General features: G+C 46.7%; 1 protein-coding gene across 1 annotated transcript in view; it reads right to left on the reverse strand.

Annotated features, from left to right (window-relative positions):
* The window catches only part of GFRA4 (GDNF family receptor alpha 4), a 70,047-nt gene extending 48,179 nt beyond the window's left edge, over positions 1-21,868 (reverse strand). The window contains exon 1 of the mRNA XM_048943663.1: positions 21,348-21,868. Within this exon, the coding sequence (XP_048799620.1) occupies positions 21,348-21,387 (40 nt within the window). The 5' untranslated portion in view covers positions 21,388-21,868. The remainder of the gene's footprint in view (positions 1-21,347) is intronic.
* Positions 21,869-22,723: the final 855 nt, after the last annotated feature.

Here is a 22,723-nt window from a genome sequence, read left to right on the forward strand (position 1 = left end):
CTGGGTGTAAAATCCCTGCTTTCACCTCATTTGTTTCTCTGCCCAAACCAAAGCTCCCTGAGCTGCTCCTGCTCCTTGCCCTGCAATAGCTGTAACCATCATTACAGCTCAGTTTGCACACACAGCAATTGGGTTTTGCATGGATTGCCTCTGCTAACCAGAGTCCCTATCTTTGCTTACAGAGCAGATAAAAACCTCCTTTAGCAGTAGTCTGCAAGGAAATATGCATGGCAGCACTTCTCAAACAAAGTATTTTCGGGGCCGCGTGAGGAATACGGCAAATTATTTCAGGCTCAAAGGATAAAATATCTTCACATTAAGGTCTAAACACAAGCAAAGAAAAACCATAAAGCCACAGGCTCCCGCCTCCGGTCCTGCATTAAAAGATACGGTTCTTATAATCGCAGTGCAGTGGGTGAGTCAGGAGAGTGTGAGGTTTCCTTTGCTCTTTGGGGCTTTGATGAGTAGCTACGGGTTGTAAAAGAAAAACTCACGACCTTGTTAAATTTTGTGCTGAAATTTTACACGGCTACTTTAATTGATTTGGAATAATCCATCTTCATTCCGCCAGACTGTTTCTAAAAGGAAAAAAAATAATCTCTTTTCTTTCAGACTGAGAGACAAGAAGTGTCTGATACATGTGGTGTACTGAGGGATGTGGTTTAGTGGGGAAATATAGATGGTAGGTGGATGGTTGGACTGGATGACCTTAGAGGTCCAACCTTAGTGATTCTATGCTTCTCTGAACACAGCTGTTCCATCAAAGGAACATCAGTAATCTAATGAAGCAAATAGGAGCTCTGCAAGACTGGCAGCACCACAGAGTTGGTTGGCGGCGCTGCCCGTGGCAGGAGGGTTGAAACTAGATGATCTTGGAGGTCCTTTTCAACCCAGGCCATTCTGTGATTCTGTGAAAGAGGGGATGAAGCACTAGAATGGTATCAGGACTGGAGGAACCCTTCAGAGGAGTTCTATCCATCTACCAGGATCTGGTCTTGGTGGCTGCTGCTCTCGCTGTGCAACCAAATGGATGTTGCAATGGTTGAAGCTCTATGTGACTTCCTCTTGTTTTTTCATATATTTTCATTCGGGGAGGATCAGGCTGGATATCAGATTTCTTCTCCTAAAGAGAGGTCAAGCATTGAAACAGGCTAGCCAGGGAGGTGGGGGAGTCATTGTCCCTGGAGGTGTCCAGAAACCATGGAGATGTGGCACTGAGGGACGTGGACAGTGGGCATGATGGGGATGGACTGGGGTTGGACTTGGGGATAACAGAGCTCTTTCTCAACCTTGACAATTCTGTGATTCTATGATGGCGCCCTAACTTTTTTAAAGGCTGGCAATGTGCTCTCCCATTGATTTTGCTCTGCTACCAAGAAGCACACAAAGAACATTTCATCTGTAAACACATGCTCTGAACCTCTCTAAAGGCATGCTTGCATTGGATCAGGGTCACCAGGGCCAGCTCTCCATCCCTATGGGGAGCAGGGGGCTCACAGCCTCTGGGAGGCAGGCACAGCTCTGTGAAGGCTGATAATGCATGGCTGCAGCCAGATCTGCTTCAGCTGCCAAACACCACCTCAGCAACAAATGTAAAGTTTGCACTGAGCTTTCTGAAGTTTTCATGGCTTTATTAGTAACAAAACAGCGAGTGTGGCTTAATTAGCATCTCAGATCTTCATTTCTTTTGCCAGATCAGGCTATAAGATTTTTGGAGTACCCAGCCTTCATCATGAATTAAAGCATCAAAGACTTGAGAGCCTGCATCTCGATTTTTGTACAGCTGAAGACCAAGACTCAGGCCTTTTAGTCAGACACAGCTGCTAAAAAACCCTTAACACTCCCTCTCCTTGCACGTGAGTTGTTGTATTCTTTCCCACGCACATCTGAAGCGATGACTTTGGTCTTCTCTCAACATCTCTGAGCTACGTTTCTCTGTTCTGGCTTGAAATGTAGCTGCTCAGAGCTTTCCCTTCCTCAAAGCTTCCTCTTCAGCCGTGTTTTCTTGCAGGATGTTGAAAAATCTCTCAGAGGAGCTCCAAGGCCTCAAAGGGGTTGTGGAAACCACCTCTTCACACTTCAGTTGTTCAGGAAATGTATCGAATCCTCCCATATTTTGAGGAGTTTAAAGGAGGTCTTTCTGGTGGCGTGCAGCCAAGAGGAGAAGGCAGCTGGAGAAGCAGTCATACTGGAAATACCTTGAAAGGAATCAGCACACGGGAGGGTTTTATGCATCCCAAAGGCAATGGAAGGGCGGTCATTATTTCTTGCTCGTGTTCCATTCTGCAAACACTTTTTAGCAGTGGTGTGAATCTATACGATGATCATGGAAGCATAGAATCATAGAACATAGATTCATAGAATAGCCTGCGTTGAAAAGAACCACAATGATCATCTGGTTTCAACCCCCTGCTGTGTGCAGGTCTCCAACCAACAGACCAGGCTGCCCAGAGCCACATCCAGCCTTGAAAGCTTCCAGGGATGGGGCATCCACAGATTCCTTGGGCAACCTGTTCCAGTGCTTCACCACCCTCTGTATGAAAAACTTCCTCCTAATATCCAACCTAAACCTCCCCTGTCTCAGTTGAAAACCGTTTCTCCTTGTCCTATCATTATCCATCCTCATAAACAGCCGTTCTCCATCCTGTTTAAAAGATCCCTTCAAGTACTGGAAGGCCACAATGAATTCTCCCCAGAGCCTTCTCTTCTCCAAGCTAAACAAGCCCAGTTCCTTCGGCCTTTCTTCATAGGAGAGGTGCTCCAGCCCTCTGATCATCTCAGTGGCCCACCTTTGGACTCAATCCAAGAGCTCTGTGTCTTAATTAATGATGTTTCAGAGCATGGGTAAAATTCCTGGGGAATGGAATGGTTCATACACAGGTTCTAAGAAATACTCTGCTATATTTCTAAAAATATGCAGACAAATCAACAGCGCGTCGTAACAAAAGGATTTTCTATTGCTATCAGTTGTTTTTTTCAAGTTTGATCACCTTTTGTAACAACCCTGTAACACTTTTCCTGCTTCCCTCCTTGGCATTCAAGAGGCAAAATGGGGAATATAAGAGATTCATCTTCCCACACACACAGGGGATGAGACATTGCTTCACTTTGTCTTTTCAACATGAACCTAAAAAAAAAATGAAAACAAGGATGGTTCAAAATTTTTACCTATATCACCACATATAGCAATGAATTACTCTGGGTGTAAGCTGCTGTGACTCCAGCAGGTATCTGCCCTGTTATTAAGTGACTGCAAGGAAGAAGAAAAATTGCTGTTATCTTTTGGATATATGGTTTTTTTAATCCTCCCCTAAACTGGTTTTCTGTCATGAGATAGAGGAATTCAGACTTCACAATCATGGGACAGGGCTGTTGGTATTTGACAAGTATTACAAGGTTCTGAGTGATGTGCTGAGCAGTTAATGAAGCCACCTAGAAAAGCTGACGTATTTGCATTCATGTTAAAAGAAAATAATAATAATAATTTGAGGCTGATGAAAAGTGCTCCTCTGACAGCCCTGGAGAATGTCTTTTATTTACCTGCAGAAGTGAAGCAACCTCTGCTCCTGCTGTGCGACTGCTGTTTCAGAAGGGATGAGCCTGGGTTTGGACATGATCGATCTATGCTGAGGGTGAGCTCCATTCCACATCTCTACTGTCTGCAGCCTCATTTGCCAGGCTCAGAGGCAGCCAGAGCACCTGTGAGCTGTGTGTCTGGGTTTGGGGTATCTCAGCCTCTTTCCCATCCCCAGCTTCAGCATATTCACTGATCCTCTTGTGAACCTTTTTTCATTCCTCCCTTTCTTCTTTCATTCCCTTTCTTCTTCCCTTCCCTTCCCTTCCCTTCCCTTCCCTTCCCTTCCCTTCCCTTCCCTTCCCTTCCCTTCCCTTCCCTTCCCTTCCCTTCCCTTCCCTTCCCTTCCCTTCCCTTCCCTTCCCTTCCCTTCCCTTCCCTTCCCCTTCCCCTTCCCCTTCCCCTTCCCCTTCCCCTTCCCCTTCCCCTTCCCCTTCCCCTTCCCCTTCCCCTTCCCCTTCCCCTTCCCCTTCCCCTTCCCCTTCCCTCCTTCCCTCCTTCCCGCCTGCCTCCCTGCCTGCCTCTCTGCCTGCCTCCCTTCTCCCTTCCTCCCTTCCTTTTCTACAAGCCTCAGAAACCTTCAGACCAATCTGCCTAGGGAGCTTTCCTTCAGCATTTCTGTCCCAGAAGCTTTCTGGGTCACTTTCTCAAAGAAACAGCTTCCTGCTATTCCATAAATCATGGAATCACCAAACTGGAGGAGATAATGTCAAGTTTGAAGTGACAGAAGATCTTCTAGGACCCCAATATTGTAATACACTGCAGCCTGCCCTCAGTTGACTGCACAGCTTCTGTGCTGAGGTCTGCTTGGGAAAGTACTCCAGCACGGCTTTGAATGGGCTGGAAAAAAGGTTGAACTGATGAAGATCCCACTCTCTGCATTAGGCTTTGTCAGGATATGCTTCACTGCTGAGAAAAGCAGGAGGGAAGAAAGCATCAGGGAGAAACAACAAAGAGAAAAGCAAAGAAGAGAATTTGGGACTGGGTAGTTTCTGGCCAACGATTGTTTCTAACAAAGTTTGACTCCATTAATTAATTGAGATGTGCCTTGGAGAGCTGGAGCTGCTGCTGATGGAAGTCAGCCAGGAAGAAAAAAATCTCATTTTCTCTGCAAACCTCCTGATTAGACCTGAACACTGAGGTTCACTTCAGCAAGCTGTGGGGGCACAGGTGGCCTTCAGGGCCTGTGACACAGCCATTGGGTAGCGATCGGCTGTCATGAGCTGCCAAGGGTGGAGAAGGACAGGAGATCAAAGTGGGACCAAGCTGAATCACAAGCTTTTGATTCAGCTTCCACATGGAACCAAATGGCACATGCTTTCTTTCTCTGTGTGGGCAGAAAATATACACATTTTTCATCAGAGGATCAGGTCATCAGTGCGCGTTGTTGGAGGGTGTGTGGCTGAAATCACACCGCAAGGGGTGTGCATCGTGTGCAAGAGCATTCATCATGTGTAGGGTGTGCAAGGATCTTTTGTTTATAGAACCACAGAATCATAGAATCATAAAATGGCCCGGGTTGAAAAGGACCACAGTGATCATCTGGTCCCAACCCCCTGCTGTGTGCAGGGTCACCAACCAGCAGACCAGGCTGCCCAGAGCCACATCCAGCCTGGCCTTGAATGCCTGCAGGGATGGGGCATCCACATGATGGTTTGCACTATGGGTTCTTGTAGGACTTGGGTAATGTGCTCGAACAGGTGGTTTGTGAATCTTTCCAGTCTAAATGCCAATTATGGATCAGTGGGGTGAGGACAAAGCTATCCTTTCCAACTTCGCTTTGTTCCTTGCTTCGACCACAGCATGAAGGAATCAGCAGGCAGTTTTTGTGCTCTCGGTCCTTCCATGAACAAGGCTTCCTGTACTTCTTCATGAACAGCCCTCCCATTGCTACCACAAGGAGTGATGGAGGTCCAGAAGCATCCTGCAGCCCTGCTGACTTGACACCAGTAGCACAACATGAGGCTTAAACACGGAAATATTGACCCAAGGAACAAGAATTTCAGTAGACAGAGACACATCTCTGTAAGACTCGATGACTCCTGCTTGCTTTTTCTTGCAATTTTCCCTTCCAGACTCTCTGCACATTTTACACGTGAGCAGAAGGAAACTCGTACAGCTGTTTGATTTTCCTATTATTACATACGTAACTCCTACAGGTTGGAAATTAGGGGCTGTTTTTAGACCAGATAGAGTGAAAACGCTGCAGACAGCCCTTCTGACTTCTCCTGTGCCAAGAGGTGCAAAGATGCTCAACAGAGCTGGGTGCTGGATAGCATAGGGCTCAGATGTGCAGGAGGAGTAGGGCCAATGCTGGGATTCCCTCATTTACTCCTTCCACTTCTGATACGATTTCAACACATTCAGAAAGAAACCATCCTACTTTTCTGCAGATTCTTCTGCCGTAAGAGGAAAAGAATCGAGACTGAAACTACTTCCACTAATTATCTCACTATTTTAAATCTGAAATGCTGCCAGGTTGCTGCCTGGGAATTGTTCAGACAGCTCTGGTTGCCCTTCTCTTCTGAAGTCCTTAGTAGGACTTTTGCATAGCAAGCATTCATCTCGCACCTCAAGAGATGTGGTCTGGTCATACAGCCTAACCTGGCTAGCCCTCAACTCTATCAAACTGTGATTCCCAAGATGTGCTATCTGCTCACTGAAAATTTTGAGGTCGGTAAAGATTATTATATGCTTTTAAATAGTTATGGTTGAAAGCAGATACTTTCTTCTAAAAGACAAGTGACTCTTATTGGCTTCAGATGAAGGACTTGTTTTTTGCAGAGGAAAGAAGTGAGAGGAAATGTTTTCAAGCAGCTTTGTTAAACCTGAGACAAAGCTAGCTCATAAGCCCCTTTTCTTTCCTCAATTATCAGTGGTCCTACAGTGTTGCCTGAAGCCATTTGACTTTGTCTCCAGAAGATGAGGTTACAACAGCCTCAAAAAAAAGCAATCTGCAGAGAATTCATGGTTCTGGGCTCAAATGAAGCAAATTCATACATATCTGGTTTGCCTCATAGGACTTCATGAACCTACCTCCTCTTAAGACAACACTGAGAATGTCAGTGCCCTAATGTCATGTAGAAATCTCAATATTTTGCAAGATATTGCCCAAGTTCTCATGGCTAGACCATCTGATAATAATCTCATTTAACATGCAAGTGTCCTCTGAATGCTTTGTGATTAGAAATGGTGCAATTTTGGTTATTTACTCAAATTGGTATCCCTTCATCGTCCCTCCTGGTCCCAACATTTCAGTATTCTGCAACAGTGTTTTCCCTCCTCTTTGATGACTCAATCATTTACTCTTCCAGAAATCCCTTCCTTAAGCACTGAGCTTACATTCTGAAGTGCCTGCTTCAGAACCGTGCTTTCTCATGATGAACATGGAAAGCCAAGTATCTGAGAGTGGTTAATGTCAGTAGTGCTTGCCTTTATGCGTGCTGACCCATGCAAACGGTCTCTGGGTGCTCTGGTCATCTAGGTGTGAACACATGGATTGGTGTATACTCTGCATGAGGGCACATACATACAGGGAAAGCCAACAGCAGACCAGCCAGGAGAAAGGAAGATAAAATCTGTCCTATTGTTTTTAATGAAAAAGCAGGACACCAAACATGGGCCCACCCAAGCAAAGTTTTCTGCTCCATATAGCTGCTGGATGTTATTTCGATTGTAAATTGGCCTCAGAGTGCCTTCAATGCACTGAGAAATAGCTGAGAAATGGTTAACTCTGTTGGGAAGCACTGGAAAGAAATGGAAAACATTTTGGGGGGAAACGAAGGTGAACCCCTCACTTCTGATTGCAGCTTGGGTTGTATCTGTACCACCAAATGAAACTGGCCAGTACCAGACTAGATAACAGCCCTGGCTCTATTGACCATTTCGTATCTACCAATGTGTAGCCATTTCATGCCTGTATGTATGTAACTTCAGATGTGAACACGTTTGAATATTACCACAGTCATGGATTCGCATGTATGTGCTCACTGCAAGTCTGCCATCCCAATGGGGAACCCATCTGGTACTAAAAATATTTCAGTGTTTGTGCGTAAATTAAAGTATGACTGCAATAATAGTCAAAAGGGAACCCAAAAGAGAACAGAGAAGATTGATTATGTGCATATTTTAAGTGCTTTGTGTCTGCGAATGTTTATTTGAAAAATAAGAGCACTGACACCACAAATAAAAATAATATAGGGAAATACATCTCTTCTATTATTAAATTATAGATTAAAATAGCAAACGTGGGGGAATATAGAAACATATATCTCTCTGTGGAGGCTTTCTATAACAATCAGCATAAAATAACGTAGCGATACCTGACAGCTTAAATAAAGATAGGAGCCTCAGCTCCTATCTACGCATTTATCTCCTCTGATCCAGACAGGGTAAAGAGGCATAAAAGGCTCACATAATAGCATCTTTTCTGCACACTGCTCCCAAACGATAGGCAGATTTTATACTCGGTTACTCTACATAATGTCAACATTGTTAGAAAACAAAAGCACCATGAAGAATTTTTTTTCCCCCCCCTTCTCTCTCTTCCACTCTCTTCTTTCATTTCAGATCGTTTACCTTGTGATTTCTGTATAACATGCTATGGGGCAGATGTGTGCCTCCGTGCCTTGAGATCAGACCCTGGGTTTGCAAGGCAGCAGCACATGGGACCACAGCAATGAGCAGTGAGGTTCAGACGGGCACACACAAATCATGTGCACAGCAGAGGAGAAAGCACCAGCCAATTCACTTAATCCCTGTCCCTTCCACACTTCAAGCTGTCGCTGTAACTATTGTAGTTGACAGCTATCGACCATTGCATGCCATGCCATTAACCTTTGCCACCCAACACGTCAGATGACGGAGAACGAGGACGCTGTGTGTCACATCTGAGTGGAGCAGCACGTGGGAGGTGCAAGCAGAATCATGGCATGTGCTGAAATGCGTACTGAGGCTGCCAGAACATCACAGAATCATAGAATGTCCCAAGGTGGAAGGGACACATTAGGATCATCGAGTCCAGCTCTTACAACTACATGTTCCCTCTTGTCATGCTTTGCCCAACAAGGAAACATCTTGGGGGGCTTTTCCTTGTCCTGGAGGGTTTTGCAGCTTGGCATTATCCTCTGAAGATGACAGAATCACAAAAACAGAATCACAGAATGGCCAGGGCTGGAAGGGACCTCAAGGATCATGAAGCTCCAACCCCCTGCCACATGCAGGGCCACCAACCTCCACATTTAATACCAGACCAGGCTGCTCAGGACCCCAAACAACCTGACCTTGAACATCTCTAGGGACGGGGCATCCACAGCCTCTCTGGGCAGCTGTTCCAGCACCTCACCACTCTCTCTGTCAAGAACTTCCCCTCACATCCAACCTCAATCTCCCCTCCCTCAACTTCAAACCATTTCCCCTCGTCCTGCTGTTATCAACCCTTTCAAAGAGTTGACTCCCCTCCTGTCTGTAGGCTTCCTTTAGGTACTGAAGGCTGCAATGAGGTCACCCCACAGCCTTCTTTTCTCCAGGGTGAACAAGCCCAGCTCCCTCAGCCTGTCTTCATAGGGGAGGTGCTCCAGTCCCCTGATCATCTCTGTGGCTCTCCTCTGGACCCTCTACAACACCTTCCTGTCTTTCTTGTACTGGGGGCTCCAAACCTGGACACAGTACTCCAGATGGGGCCTCACAAGAGCAGAGTAGATGGGGGGTCTGTCAGTCTATGTTCCTCATTTCCCTGCATCAATACTTGTTACCTTCTGCATCCCGTGTCCTTGGTATGACCAAGGGGTCACCCCGGCAAGTAAATCCATCCTGAAGGAGTTCCTGCAGAGTTCCATCCTAACATCCATCTCTCTGGAAAATGAAGTCCTCCCGAGAATGTGCAGCTGGCACAAAAGAAAGGTACTGGGCATTGAAATTGCCAAGAGAGCTGGTGGCTGCCCTGCTCCTGGGGACACTCAGGTCAGGTTGCAGGGGGCTCTGAGCACCTGATGGAGCTGTAGGTGTCCCTGTTCACTGAAGGGGAGTGGGACCAGATGGCCTTAAAGGTCCCTGCCAGCTCAAACAGTTCTATAGTCACATCATATTAGCATCCACAGTTATGGTACTACGTCATGGTTAGCTTCCACAGAACCATCCTTCCCCTTTGGCATTTCTCAGCAGCTTTTACCTTCTAGAAGCAGTCCTGGATCTACACAAAGCTCTCAGTTTGCCTACCCTCACTGGATTTGTGAACTGCATGAACTACTTTTATGTTAACAGGTGTTGGGCTCTCGCCAATCTCACCCAACACTCACCTCGAACCCTGGAAGTCATTTCTTTGGCAATATGCAGATCTGTGTCATGCATCCTACTGCTTAGCTGGAAATAAAACAAGCAACAGTATAAAAGGAGTCTCTCAGTGTCATATCAACATTGTTTGCCTCCTAAGACCACTACAAAACATAGCTTCATACCAGACATTATGAAGAAAACAAACTGTCTCCCATCTGAAACCAGGACACACATGCACCTTTTCTGCCATGAATTTCACTAACTTCTCCCTCAATGGGCAACTCGAGGAGCTCACTTCTTTTTCCACAGTTGATTTCACATCAATCCATGGAACCTGAACATCTTTGGAGACTGCTATCAAACATCTATATATATCTACATAATGATATGCATACATATATGTACAAATATGTATAAAACCTAGCTGGGGGGCTCAGCAGTTATTTAAGGTGGACAGGATGATTGATATGTCTACAAGTTACTTACTCAGGAAACCACAGGCTGAAGAACAGCATAATTAACTTGTTTACCTTTAGTTGGACCAACTTGTTGGTTTTTACTAGCCTGAAGGCTTTTCTCTGGGGACACCTATATTTGGCTTGTTGATTTGTTATGAGAAGAAGGAGTTCTTGGCACTTGCGTGGGGAGACAGGAAAGAATCTTGGCAGCAGCTACCTGCATTTTTTGGAAAATGCTTAATTTTGAGTCCCAGAATAACAGAAGGTGACAATAAGAATGATTGTCCAAGCCAGTCTTGGAGCTAGTCCATCAGGGAGCTGCATCCAAACTCCTGCCTTCCCCATCTCCATTTTCAAGGAGGACAGGGCCGGATCTGAGGCACTAAAAGCAAGGTTGCTCTAGCAGAGATGAGCAGCAGCCACCTCATCACCCATTAACAAGATTTGGAGGCTAGCCAAACCTCTTGGTTGTCCCAGATTCACCCACCACTGAGCCACCATCACACAACTATGAAGACCTTTGGTCAAGCAGCACCATTTTTCCACGATACCTTCAATATGAGTGTAGGATATGGGGGGTGGAGGGAAAAAGGTGGTGAAGGAACTTTGGCCAACCTTCTCTTTCAATCAAATGAGAGGGACCTTGACCTGTCTTCGTCTAGGAGGTTACACAGTCTCCTTGTTTAGCTCACGGATGCACCTATGATGTAGCAATCCAACACATAGATGTAGCCTTTAATCCTTATGGCCAGAAACTCTAAATGTCCTGAAAAACAGTTGCATCAAGCTTCATGCGTGGCCCAAACTACAGCCCTTCAATTTCTTTTTCCAGTACAAATGAGAAAGAAAAATAGCTTAGGCATTCTGCTCAGCTTAAAACTTTTTTCTTCCTCTGCTTCACACTGTTGCTCTCTCCCCTCATCCCCTGTTTTAAAGTAGTGTGACTAATCCTCTCCCTCCCCTTGCTCTGTTACCTTGAAGGTATTTATAGAGTGTGATCATGTTCTCTCCTGTGTCTTTCTTCCCTTTTCAACTCTAGATAATTCAAGAATCCTCAGACTTCTCTCATGTGCCTTATCTTTCATGAGGTCATGCTAACTGCAAGCCAAGGAAAACTTTGGTGATGGAGAGGACACTTCAGAGTTGATAGAGCTATGGAGCTTCTAATGTGTGCATGCACAGCCCCGGCCCCTTGCCAGCACTGTGCGGTCTTGCATGCACCTGCTTGCTTTAGAAATGGGGATTTATCTGTTCCCAATCAAATTAGGCAGCACTATCATTTATTTTGTATTATCTCATGTCATTGACAGTGTTCTGCCTTCTGAGCTGGAAACAGCAGAAAGGAAGATGAATGTGTGGGGCTGAGATTAAGCTTGAAGCACATTTGTTCAACAGCAACTGCAGGATGGGGCTGAGAGACGACCAGTGTCTGGGAGGGAAAGGATGGTCTAAGATAGGTAATTAAACAACTCGAGATGCTGGTCCAGAACTGCCTCATCCATGCTATTAAAATCCTTTCCCCTTCAAAACAGAGCATCCACATGCAAACCACCTGCTGCTAATGGCCCTTGGCTCATGCAGGATCCTGACCCGTGCCCAGGAGATGGCTAGTTGGCCCTGGCCAAAACCATTTCAGGGAACATTTGGCAGTTTAATGGGCTTGAAAACCAAAGTTCAACATCCCCAAAGGCTCCTGGGCACCGTGTGGTTTACAGGTGCTTTCTGGGGAAAGGAATCATAGAATCACAGAATCATAGAATGGTTTGAGTGACTCTTTGGCTGCTCACCCCATCACCAGTTCATCTCTTGAGGAACATCAGCCTTGGTGGTTTAGGAGGGGTACATATGAGCTTAGGACATATAACATTCAAGGAAAAGGATTAAAACTGCCATCTTGTTTCTCCTTATAATTCCTGGAGTTGATATAGATCTGCAGAGAGGATAAATGCTCCTCTGGACCCAGCAGCCCCTCTCTGTTGACTAAAGAGGCTCCAGAAGAATAGCAGGTAGGATGAAACCCATACCTGCTTTCTGCTGGAACCATCCATGTCTGGAAGTGAGCAGGTGACAGATGAGAAATAGGGTCCATTTGTCTCCATGTCCAGTGCCTCTCCAGAAGGAGCAATGTAATAGGAAGCTGTTTTTTTTTTAAATAAAAGCAGGTAAAACAGAACAAACACACCCAATACGTAATTTTACTCCTTGATTTTCTTCAGATGGAATTACCCTCAATAAGTATTCAATTTTCTGTTCTCTATCTTTTATGGCAGTTCCTGCTATTCCTGATTTGTCAGTGTTGTTTGGAAGCCAAATTGTACCAAAATCCCAGTTTTTTTGCTGTTTTCCAGCCTACTCTACTATCAGAGCCTTTTAGTTTTTGCACCCCAGAGCTGCTCCCTTGTCTCCATGGCACATCACTGAATTCATCTCCTTCTCTTTAGTCATGCACATCTCTAAACCCAACTCACAGTAGGACCACTGATCCCCATGTAGGGGATGCAGGCAGATTTTCAGAGCACATTAGCCAGCAGCTGCACAAGTGCCAAAATAAGAGCTCAGTCGACTGTGTGAGCAGCAGGTGCTGCTGAAAGTCACATTCATTCTGATACAACGGTGAGTAATTTCAGTCCCACTTTGTAGGTAGCCATTCTGCACAACATCCCAGGGCAAACACCACTCTCACCTGCTCCTGCCTCGTGGTAATTTGTCTACCCCCAAAATATCCCTCATTTAGACTGAGTTGCAGTGAGTTTGCATCGTTTCCCAAATGCTGAGAGACACTCAGAAGTAGATGTCATAATTCCTGAGTGTAGGACAGCATTTGCCTTGCAGATTAGGAACTTATGCAGAAGTCCACTGAATTTCTCTTCATTACTTGCTAGAGCGTCTTTGTTTTGCTTTGGTTCTGTGTTGTTGTTTTCTTTGCTTGTTTCTTTGTTGGTGACGGTGATTTTTGCTATAGTCCTACCAATTATGGTCAATAATTAATTGGTAATGCAATTATATATAAGCAACCCAACTAGAGACCCAGACCCCCTTGAGTCAGGTACTTAATTACCAACAGTCATTCCAGCAGACATTAAGGATTGCCCTGCCTGGGTCTGCAGGAGGAAGAGTGAAGCAATATCAGCAGAGGGAGATAAATTTCCTCAAATCACTCCCACGAGGGTGATCACTTGGAACTGCTTTATGCCATGTGTATGCCTCCGCACACCATGCAGATGGATGGGTCCTCCAGCTGTCAGTTCTCATGCACTTCCCCAGCATGACTTGTGTCACCATTCACAGAGGGGGGAGTCCAACTCTTACGGCTTTCTCAGTTCCAGAATTGCTTTCAGACCCTTACAAACTTATACTTCCTACTTCTCAGCTCCTGGGTCCCCTATTAAGGTTCATCTCCAACTCCTTTCCAGCCTTTTCTCCTCTCTTTCCATCTCCAGACCAGAACCATAGAATCATAAAGTCATTCAGGCAGGAAAAACTTCTAAGATCATCAAGTCCAACCCCAACCCACCCCCACCATGTCTCTATGTGACACATTTCAATGGTTCTGGAACACCTGCATGGATTATGATCCCACCACTCCCTGGGCATCCAGTACCAGTGACTGACCACTCTTTGGGAGAAGAAATGTTTCCTAATATCCAACCTGACCCTCCCTTGACACAATTTCAGGTCATTACCTCTTGTCCTAGATCAGCTCTGGTCCATCTCTTCTGTTTTTTATTGCACCTTCTAGTCCACGGGGAGAAGTCTTAAGTTTCAAGGTTAATGCAATTCTTTATCTTTTCCCCTAGAGAACCCCAAAGACAGGCTGGGTCTATGAGAAGGCAGCTCAACTGGGTCTCAGGTCATTTCCATTCCTGTTTCCCTTCAGTTATTAGGGAACTATCACAGAAATGGCATAAACTTGAACCTGGGAAAAACAAGAAGCTCTCTGGGCAGCACAAGTTATGGGAATAAGATTTGTTAATGCCTACAAACCCCAACAAGCCTCAAAGTGATTCTACCATTTTCTAAAGGAGAACCTGCTCCGCTTTCTTCCTTTAAGTGATCAGATGTTGGCTCAAAGCAAAGCATATATTCCTAATATACAGCTCAATTTCCTCCCTGCAAGGAGAATAACTCTTCCCCATTACATTTAGGGTATCTGTAGGCTGTGACCTTAATGACTCCTGAGCACTTTTTCCCACACTGGAAGGAAAGCAAAGGCAGTCCAGTCTCGTTGGGTTATGTTCTGTTATAAAAGGAAGAAACAAAACAAGCCAAAGGGAGAAGAAAAAAAAGAAAAAAAGAAGAAAAAAAGAAGAAAAAAAAAAAGATCTACCATGAAATTGCTATAACTCATGTGTCAAATCCAGGGCATAAATCAACCAACCCTTGAGAGGAGGAGTGTAATTCCTCACCGTGCAGAGGAAACACTTAGGCAAACTCAGCCTTGTCTGAGGTTTTACACAAACAGGTCAAATGGCTTTGATTCATTCCAAGCCCTGTCTAATAACTCAGCATCCTGGTTTGCTCCCCTCTCCATTAGGAGATGGCAAACACATCGTCCTAACCTGCAGCCTTTATTACAGAAGAGTCAATGTGCATGGATTTATGTTGCCTTGTGACACCTTTTTAAGGTGCCTTGTGCTGTACACACCGAACATCAAAAGAAAACAGAGAGCAAGAAAAGAAAAAACATGCAGTGCTACAGCAGACTTCTGCCACCTATTTCCAGATTGCAGGTAATGGAGTGAGCTGTATAATATCTGAAAGATTGCTGTGAAGGCTGTCATGGGGAGATGCATTTTTCTTTGCTCGCATGGAAGTTAAAGCCTCAGAAGAAATACTCAGCCTGTTATTAAGAACTTTTTATCCAAAGTCACAGAAAGAAGTAGCTATGAGTTTCCCCTTGGCTTCCCAAGGTGTTGGACTCAATGATCCTTATGGATCCCTTCCAACTTGGGATATTCTATTATTCCATGCCTCCCTCCCCAAGCAGGTCTGAGCTTTTTGGCTGGGAGGAGGGGCAGGTGGGCTGCAAGTCAAGGAAATATGCCTACAACCAGGATCCAGGGTGCTGGTCTGGAGCTGCTGGACACCACTTACAAGTGATGCTGGTGACCAATGGACAGAAAGAAAAAACAAATTGCAAACACAGTGAATCAGTTGCCATCGAAGGGTCCGGTATGAGCAGGAGGAAAAAAGAAGACAAAGCATTCAATAAAGGTTGCCACAGTAAAATAAGATGAGTTGAGAAACTCAAAACCCTTTAAGATTGATTTGACTGCTTATGTAAAACTCTCACGGACAGGACCACATGAACCCTGAATGAGTGGTGGCCCAGACACCAGATTTGCTCCAAAAAACTCACAGCTGTCATCCAAGTACAGGCTCTTTCCCATGAGGCTGTAGCTGCCCTATGTTTCCTTTGCTGTGTTTAATCAAGGATGATGGGATTTCCCAGGTGGCTGCTGCAGAAGCATCAGCCAGCCTTCTTTGATGCAAAACTTGAAGCAAAGGCTGATGACTTCGCAAAGATTGTGCTCTCTCTGTGCCCTGGACTTCCTCCAGAACCTGCCCTGAGCATTTGCTATGCCCAGCTCAGCTCTGAGTCCCACGAGACCTCAAATCACACAGCACTGGACTCCCAGAACACATTCCTCTTGCAGACAAGCACTTCCCACAGACACCTCCGCTCCTCATGGGATTTACAGCCATTAGCAGCTGAACTCCTCCAAGGGAGAAGAGACCTGAAACACATGCTCACAGGGCAGCCTGCAAAGCAGCCTCAAGCATAAACCTAGACGAGGGGATAGAGTGCACCCTCAATATGTTTTCTCAGATAGAAGTTTCAGTGTTGAGACTTGACTTGAGTGATGCCCTTTTGCTCTTTGCACAAGAAGCAGAAGTGGTGAAAAATAAAAACAAAGCTGAATGGTTTCTCTGGTCGTAACTCCCAGACCTTTAGCATCTGGACTCAGTTAAAGCCCCATAGCCAAAACGTACTGCCATCCCACTGGGGACCAAGAATAGATGGCAGGACCCAGCCACGTGTGAAAGATGAGCAACTTGATCCTACTTTTGGAAGAAGCACCAGAAAACCATTCCTTTCTCCTCGATAAACAGGAACCCATGAACTTAAAACCAACTGCCTGTACTTGCATGTCAGAATGACCCATGCAACTGTCAGCAGTCGCATAGGGAGCACTGCTAATTGCCCTGTCAAAGCACTCAGCGAGGGCAGGTATCAGAGACAGGTTTTACCAGTTGGGTTCAATAAATCAGAACAACAGCACAACTGTTTTGACTGCATCTTTCATGCAAACAGCTTCCCAGATGGCTTTGGACAGAAAGAGCAACGTGTGCAGCAAGGAGCTGCCTGCAGAGCGAGAGCAGGGATTCGCATGAAAGGAGGTGAAAAGAAATAAGTGACAAGGCAGTCCTGAGCTGGGAAATAAAGATCTAGTCCGATGGGATATAGGAAAACACTTTTTCCCCATGAGGACAGTCAGGCAGTCGAGCAGCAGCCCAGAGAGGTTTCTGTGGTCTGCATCTACAGGTATCTAAATCCCAGTTACCCCAACAACTCCAGTCAGATGGACAAGGAAAGGCTTGAGATGACTGGGCTCTGACTACATCCTATGTCTTGCATAGATGCCAATCCCAGCAGCAGGGAAATATGTGGCACTGCTGAGCCCCTGAAGCAGATCTTCAGTTGTGGGATACATTCAAAGCCAAGCTTTATGGTTTCCAGAGCAGCCTATCTAGTGTTTGGTAACCCTGCCCAGGGAAGGGGGGTTGGAACTAGCTGATCTTTGAGGTCCCTGCCAACCCAAGCCACTCTATGATTCTATGACAGCTTCCTACCTGCATAGCTCACCTAAGATGCTTGGAAATATTCATGAAGACACCAACATTTCTGAACATCTGTCAAAACCTTTACAGCTCAAAGGATGCCAGCTGTGGCATTACTTGTTATTAGACCAAAATCCTGGAGGAGCCACAGGTGATTTGAATACAGTGTGACCTTAAAAGATGCTTCCTCTTTCTGCACACTCATTTCTATTCCCTGTGGCAGCCCCAGGATCTCCTTACCCAGGAGAAATGGTGTTTCCACCTTCTGCAGAGCCATCCTGCTCTCCATACAGCAGTACTGAGTCCAAGGCCAACATCACCTTGACCACCACAACTCCCCCTGGACACATATGGATGCTTGTGAACACACTGGGACACAATCACCCACAGTGACATCATAGATGTGTTTCCTCCTGGTCCATCTCCAGGACCCAATGCCCACCTGTGGTTCCACTTCCCATCCACCTCTTCAATATTATCCTCCTAGCCTTGACTTTCAAATACGATTACAACGGGAGCCCAATCCCAGCACACCTCTATTTAAGCCTTTAAGGCTGTGATAGCCACAAGAGTTGCATGCTGTCCATACAGAGTGATGGGCATGGCTTCCCAGCTCCCTCACTCACCAACACACAGCTCCCAGCATCAGCCCAGCCAGGCTTGAAGTCAGAAGTTATTACCAAAGGGGATTTTGACAGATGTATTTGGAATAAAACTGGAACAGGACTGAACTGAAGATTGACAAGGACAAGCTTTCTTTTTATTTCTTTCAAGGAAATGTGCCTTGAAATGCATATTTGTGGCACTGAAGGACATGATTTAGTGGTCATGGTGGTGATGGGTTGGGGTTGGACTTGGTGATCTTAGAGATCTTTTCCAACCTTGATCGTTTTATGATTCTGTACCCTTCTAATTTTTATTTTTTAGCAGAAATCCCTTAGAATTTGTTCTCTTCCACCTTTGGGCTGAGAAAAAAGGGGTCCATTTTCTTTAAAAAAAAAAAAACAAAAGGAAAATGAAGCCCACTGAATGGAAAAAAAAACACGGATGTCTTGGTTGCAACGTTTTTTCATTGAAACACGACTGGCTTCACCCACAATTAAAGTCATGCTTAAAAATGACCAAATGCAAAGTTATGAAAGTGACAAAACTCAAGCAGAAATGATGAAGAGAATTTCAGGCACAATAGGGACCTTCTGTGAAAACTATCAGGAGAGCAGAGAAGGCATTGCTTTCTCCCAAAACAAGATAAAGCACTGCTCACAGTAATTCACACTAATTATTAGACTTAACTAGTACTAATTTTGACCCTGAAGTAATTTTTGTTTTAGGGCCCAAAGCTCTGCAAAACAAATAAATGTGTTCTGGGTGTGGCAATCTCCTTGCAGAGGAATTTGCACCATGGAGAGAGAAGTTTTGTTTCTTCCCCGTGCCAATAAACAGGCATAAATATCACATTCTTGTTGATGCAAATAATGCACTGCTCCTGTCAGAGCTGACAAAGGCACTAATTTAGGGACTGTTTCCCTCTCTTGTGCACACAGATGCATTTCTGTTGAGATTTTTGCTCTCCCCATGGGATGTGTGCTCTCAAAATGGGTGAAAATCCTTTTTGTTTCATCACATCTGTGAAGAGGCTGTGGTTAACATATGCCAGGAATGATGCTAACTACCCTGAACCATAAAACTCCCCAGGTAAACTCAGCTGTTGTCAGAGGAAGACGTCCCAGATGCCATTTGGGATCCCACCCTCCATCCCAGTGATCCACTACTGCATAAGGAATGAGCAGTGTTCTGGGAGCTGGTCAGAGGTATTGTCTGACATCTTCATAAAATTAATGACATTCTTTGTATTTAATGCTTTCAGGAGGGTGGGTTTTATCATAGAATATATATCTATACACAGTAGAATGGTTTGGGTTGGAAAGGATCTTATAGATCATTGAGTTCCAACCCCCCTACCAAAGGTAGGGTTGCCAACCACTAGATTCACCCTTCATAAAACCTTCCACAGTTACCTGAATATATCTGACCAGTATTCTGCATGTGGGATTTCTAACCAGTGCCACAGATACAAGCAAGTATTAGGGGACACTGAGTCAGCAGTGAATGCCCACAAACCATGGCCCTGTCCCCAGTGATGTGATCTTACATTCTCCTTGCTGCTGGTACTGATATCATTGTAGCTGCTGGTGAGACAGATCAGGGAGCTGATCTAGATGAAAAGTAGCTGAGAAAGTAAAAATCTCTTCAACTCTATTATTATTTCTTTTCTTTTGTCTGGTTTCCCCTGCGTGCTTGTGCCAATGGGGAGCTGGGTACGAAGTGACAGCAGGAGATCTCTATCTTTGATGGAGATTCTGCCTGGTCCCACTCCAGAGAACCTAACTGCTTCCAGCCCTGCCTCCTCCACCCTGCATTGTCCCAAAACAGGGGGGGGACACACAAAAAGGGAGGTATTCCCACTGCAGCCCTCACGGTTTGCAGGATATTGAAAGCTGGATAGTGCTGTGCTTATAGCTGCAAAGGCTCCATCACCAGCCCAGAACCTCAGCAGTCCCCATCCCCATCACAGATATCTCCACATCTGAACAAGCAGTTATTGTCCATCCATAACACAAACATCCAGGAAACATCTATAGAGCAGATGGAGGGCTTGGGATGGCATCTGCTGAGATGGCACTGAGCCTGCAAGAGTCCAATGCTAGTCCACAGGTGGAAAGGTCCTTCTGGAGTCCCTGAGATCAGAAGATGAATACTATCTGATGGTTTTGCTCTGGTCTGGATGTGAGATGATGGGTGTATCCTTAAATCCTGCCCACTAATCCCAATTGCATTGCTGACAATGGAGAGCTGGCCATTTGCAGAAGCTCTTTTCTCTAACTCGGCTTTCTCTAGAGAAAATCAATCAGCCCACCAGCCAGTCAATCAGGCACTCCATCAGTTACCCACTCAATCTGAACCACATAGAAAAGGGGTCATGCAGAGACCTGACCTCCCACCCAGATGCTCCACGAGCCTCACAGGAGAGATCTCCACCTCTGTGGCAGCCTGAGACCTTCCCCATCTCAGCTCCAGTCCCTGCAATCAGGAGCTGAACTAATCTGGACACCCCAAACCCACGGAGTGAACCACTCCAGGGCTGGAGACAGCTGCTCTTGGGAGTCGAAACCTCCCACTGCCTGGTGGGACTTGCATGAGTTGCTGCTGGTGACATCTAGTGACAGGGAAAGCGAGCACGAGGAGTCACCTGGAGCTCTGACAAAGCCATCTTCATTGAGCAAAAAAAAAAAAAACAAAACCAAAAACCTACTGTGGTTTTCACCCAGGACGTGGGATGAGAACGGGGATGCTCAAGGTACATACAGGTCGACCAGGATATCCCAACCACTTCCAGTCCTTCTTCCCAACAGCCACTCGAAGAGGACCAGCACATCCCACCCCCTGCCTCTCTGCAGCCTTTCCTGCTTTATTCGAACCCACGTTTTGGGGTTTGCCATCTCAACGAAGCACGGAGCAAGGGGGAAACACACCCTATGAGGAGCTGTCGAGGTTGTAGCCAAAGCAGTGCGGCTCCCAGCTGTGGCTGCCCGCTGCCGGACACATGGAAACTGCTCAGGGGACTCGGGGACCCATGAGCATGGCACACGGGAGAGATATGGGTTATAAGTGGGATGCTCCAAGCACGGATGCAGCGGACTGCATCGCAGCAGATACAGCAGCATCCCACGGGGGACGGCATCTCCCAGCCGTTTTATAGCTCGCATAGGAGTAAAGGGAGGCAGCTGCCCGTGCAAAAAGCCCTGAGGGCACCCAGTTTTGGGAAGGACCAGCGGGAAGCCCCGCTGCACAGCTCCACACGTTGCGGGGCTGAGGCTCACGCATTGCCATCACCCTCCAGCACCGAACCCCGACATTTTCCGTCTCCTCCACCACCCGGCGCCGTACTAAATCCTCACCCACCCAACACCTCCCTCTAAGCTCCTCTTCCCCAGCGAGAAGTGCGTTCATTCTCTTCTCTAATTAGCCAATTCCCGCGGCAAACGGAACTATCCGGAGTGACAGTAGCAAAGATCCAGCGCTTGGCTTCAGAGCGAGCACAACAGAAAGCGGGCTGATGCTCCCGGGGTACTGGCAGGAGAGAGATCACCCATACCCGGAGGCGGACAAGCAAACCCCGGCAGAAAGTTGTTACTCACCCAGGAGGATCAGCGTGCAGAAGTAGAGGATGCCCCTCATCCTAACCGCTCGGCACTGCTCGGTTCACACCGACTCGGCACGGCTCGGACCGAGCGGCCCGGCACGGCTCGGCACGGCTCGGCACGGCGACGCCGGAGGATGCGCGGAGGTTGAGCAGGGCGGGAGGAGTCCCCGCCGCCCCGGTTCGGCCTTCCTGGGGTGAGGACTCACGGTTCAGCCCCGCTCCGGCCCCGGGTGTTGCCCGGGCAGCGGGGGGTCCCGCCGGCCGCGCTCCGCCGCATCCCTCCGAGGCAGCTGCAAGGAGATGCTCTTCCTTTTTTTTTTTTTTTTTCTTTTTTTTTTCTCTCTCTCTCTCTTTCCGTATCTATCTACAATTCTTCCCGTATTTATTTTATTCTCTTCTGTAATTATTAGTATTTTTCCCTTTTTTTTTCCCCTCCCTTTTCAGCAATAAACTTCGGATCGCCCCGACTCCGTACCCAGAGAGCCGGGGCAGCCCTTCGCCGCCTTCCCCGCTCTCCCTCCGCCGCCGCCCCCGCCTCTACCGCGGCCCCGGCCCCGTGGGGAGGGGCTTGGCGGCCCGGCCCCGCTCCTTCCCGCCTCCCTGGCCCCTGCTCTGTGGTCCCGGGGGGTTTTTCCCCCAGCCTGGTGGATCTGTATCTCAAAAAAGCCCCTCGGCATCCCAAGGTTTTTAATTCCTTCAGCCCTAGGTGTGTTTTCTCCCCTCCCTGCTGCCCTTTTTGGGGATCCCGGCGTCCCCGAGCCCCCATCTTAGCACCAACACCAGCTTTTTCCGTTTGTGACCTGCATTCTGGTCTTGGCTGCTTGACGCTGGAGCCCTGAAGTCTCCGGCCAAACCCTACACCCTCCTTCAAGCAATCCCCTAGAATAAGATCCTCTAAATCTCCTCCCCAAACCCTCTCTGTAAATCTATAAACCCCCTCCCAAATCCCCGTGCTGCCCTGAGCCCATACAGCCCCACCAAAATGTCCCTCACCACCTTTCCCTTATGCTTCTCCCATGCCCTCAGCCTCTCCCACCTATCATCCCCATGTCCCAGCATAAGACTCTCCTATAGGAAGCCAAGCAGCAGAGCCTGGCTCCTCGAGCCACCTCTTAATCATTATGATGACGAGTGAGCATCATTTTCCTCTACCTCCATTTCATGCATGGAGTAGCTGAGACACAGAACATAAAGTGATGTCTTCAGGTTTGCTCAGTCATTAACTGACCATCAGAGTAAGAAGACTCAGTACCCTTTAAAATACAGCTACCCCTGTTCTTCCTCCAGCCCTAAAGCTTCAAAAGTCCTTTCTTTCCCTTCCTCTTTCCTTTGCCCTTTCCTTTCCCCATTTCTTCCCTTTCTTTTCCTTCA

This window comes from Lagopus muta, chromosome 4 (assembly GCF_023343835.1).
Source record: "Lagopus muta isolate bLagMut1 chromosome 4, bLagMut1 primary, whole genome shotgun sequence".
NCBI classification, from domain to species: Eukaryota; Metazoa; Chordata; class Aves; order Galliformes; family Phasianidae; genus Lagopus; species Lagopus muta.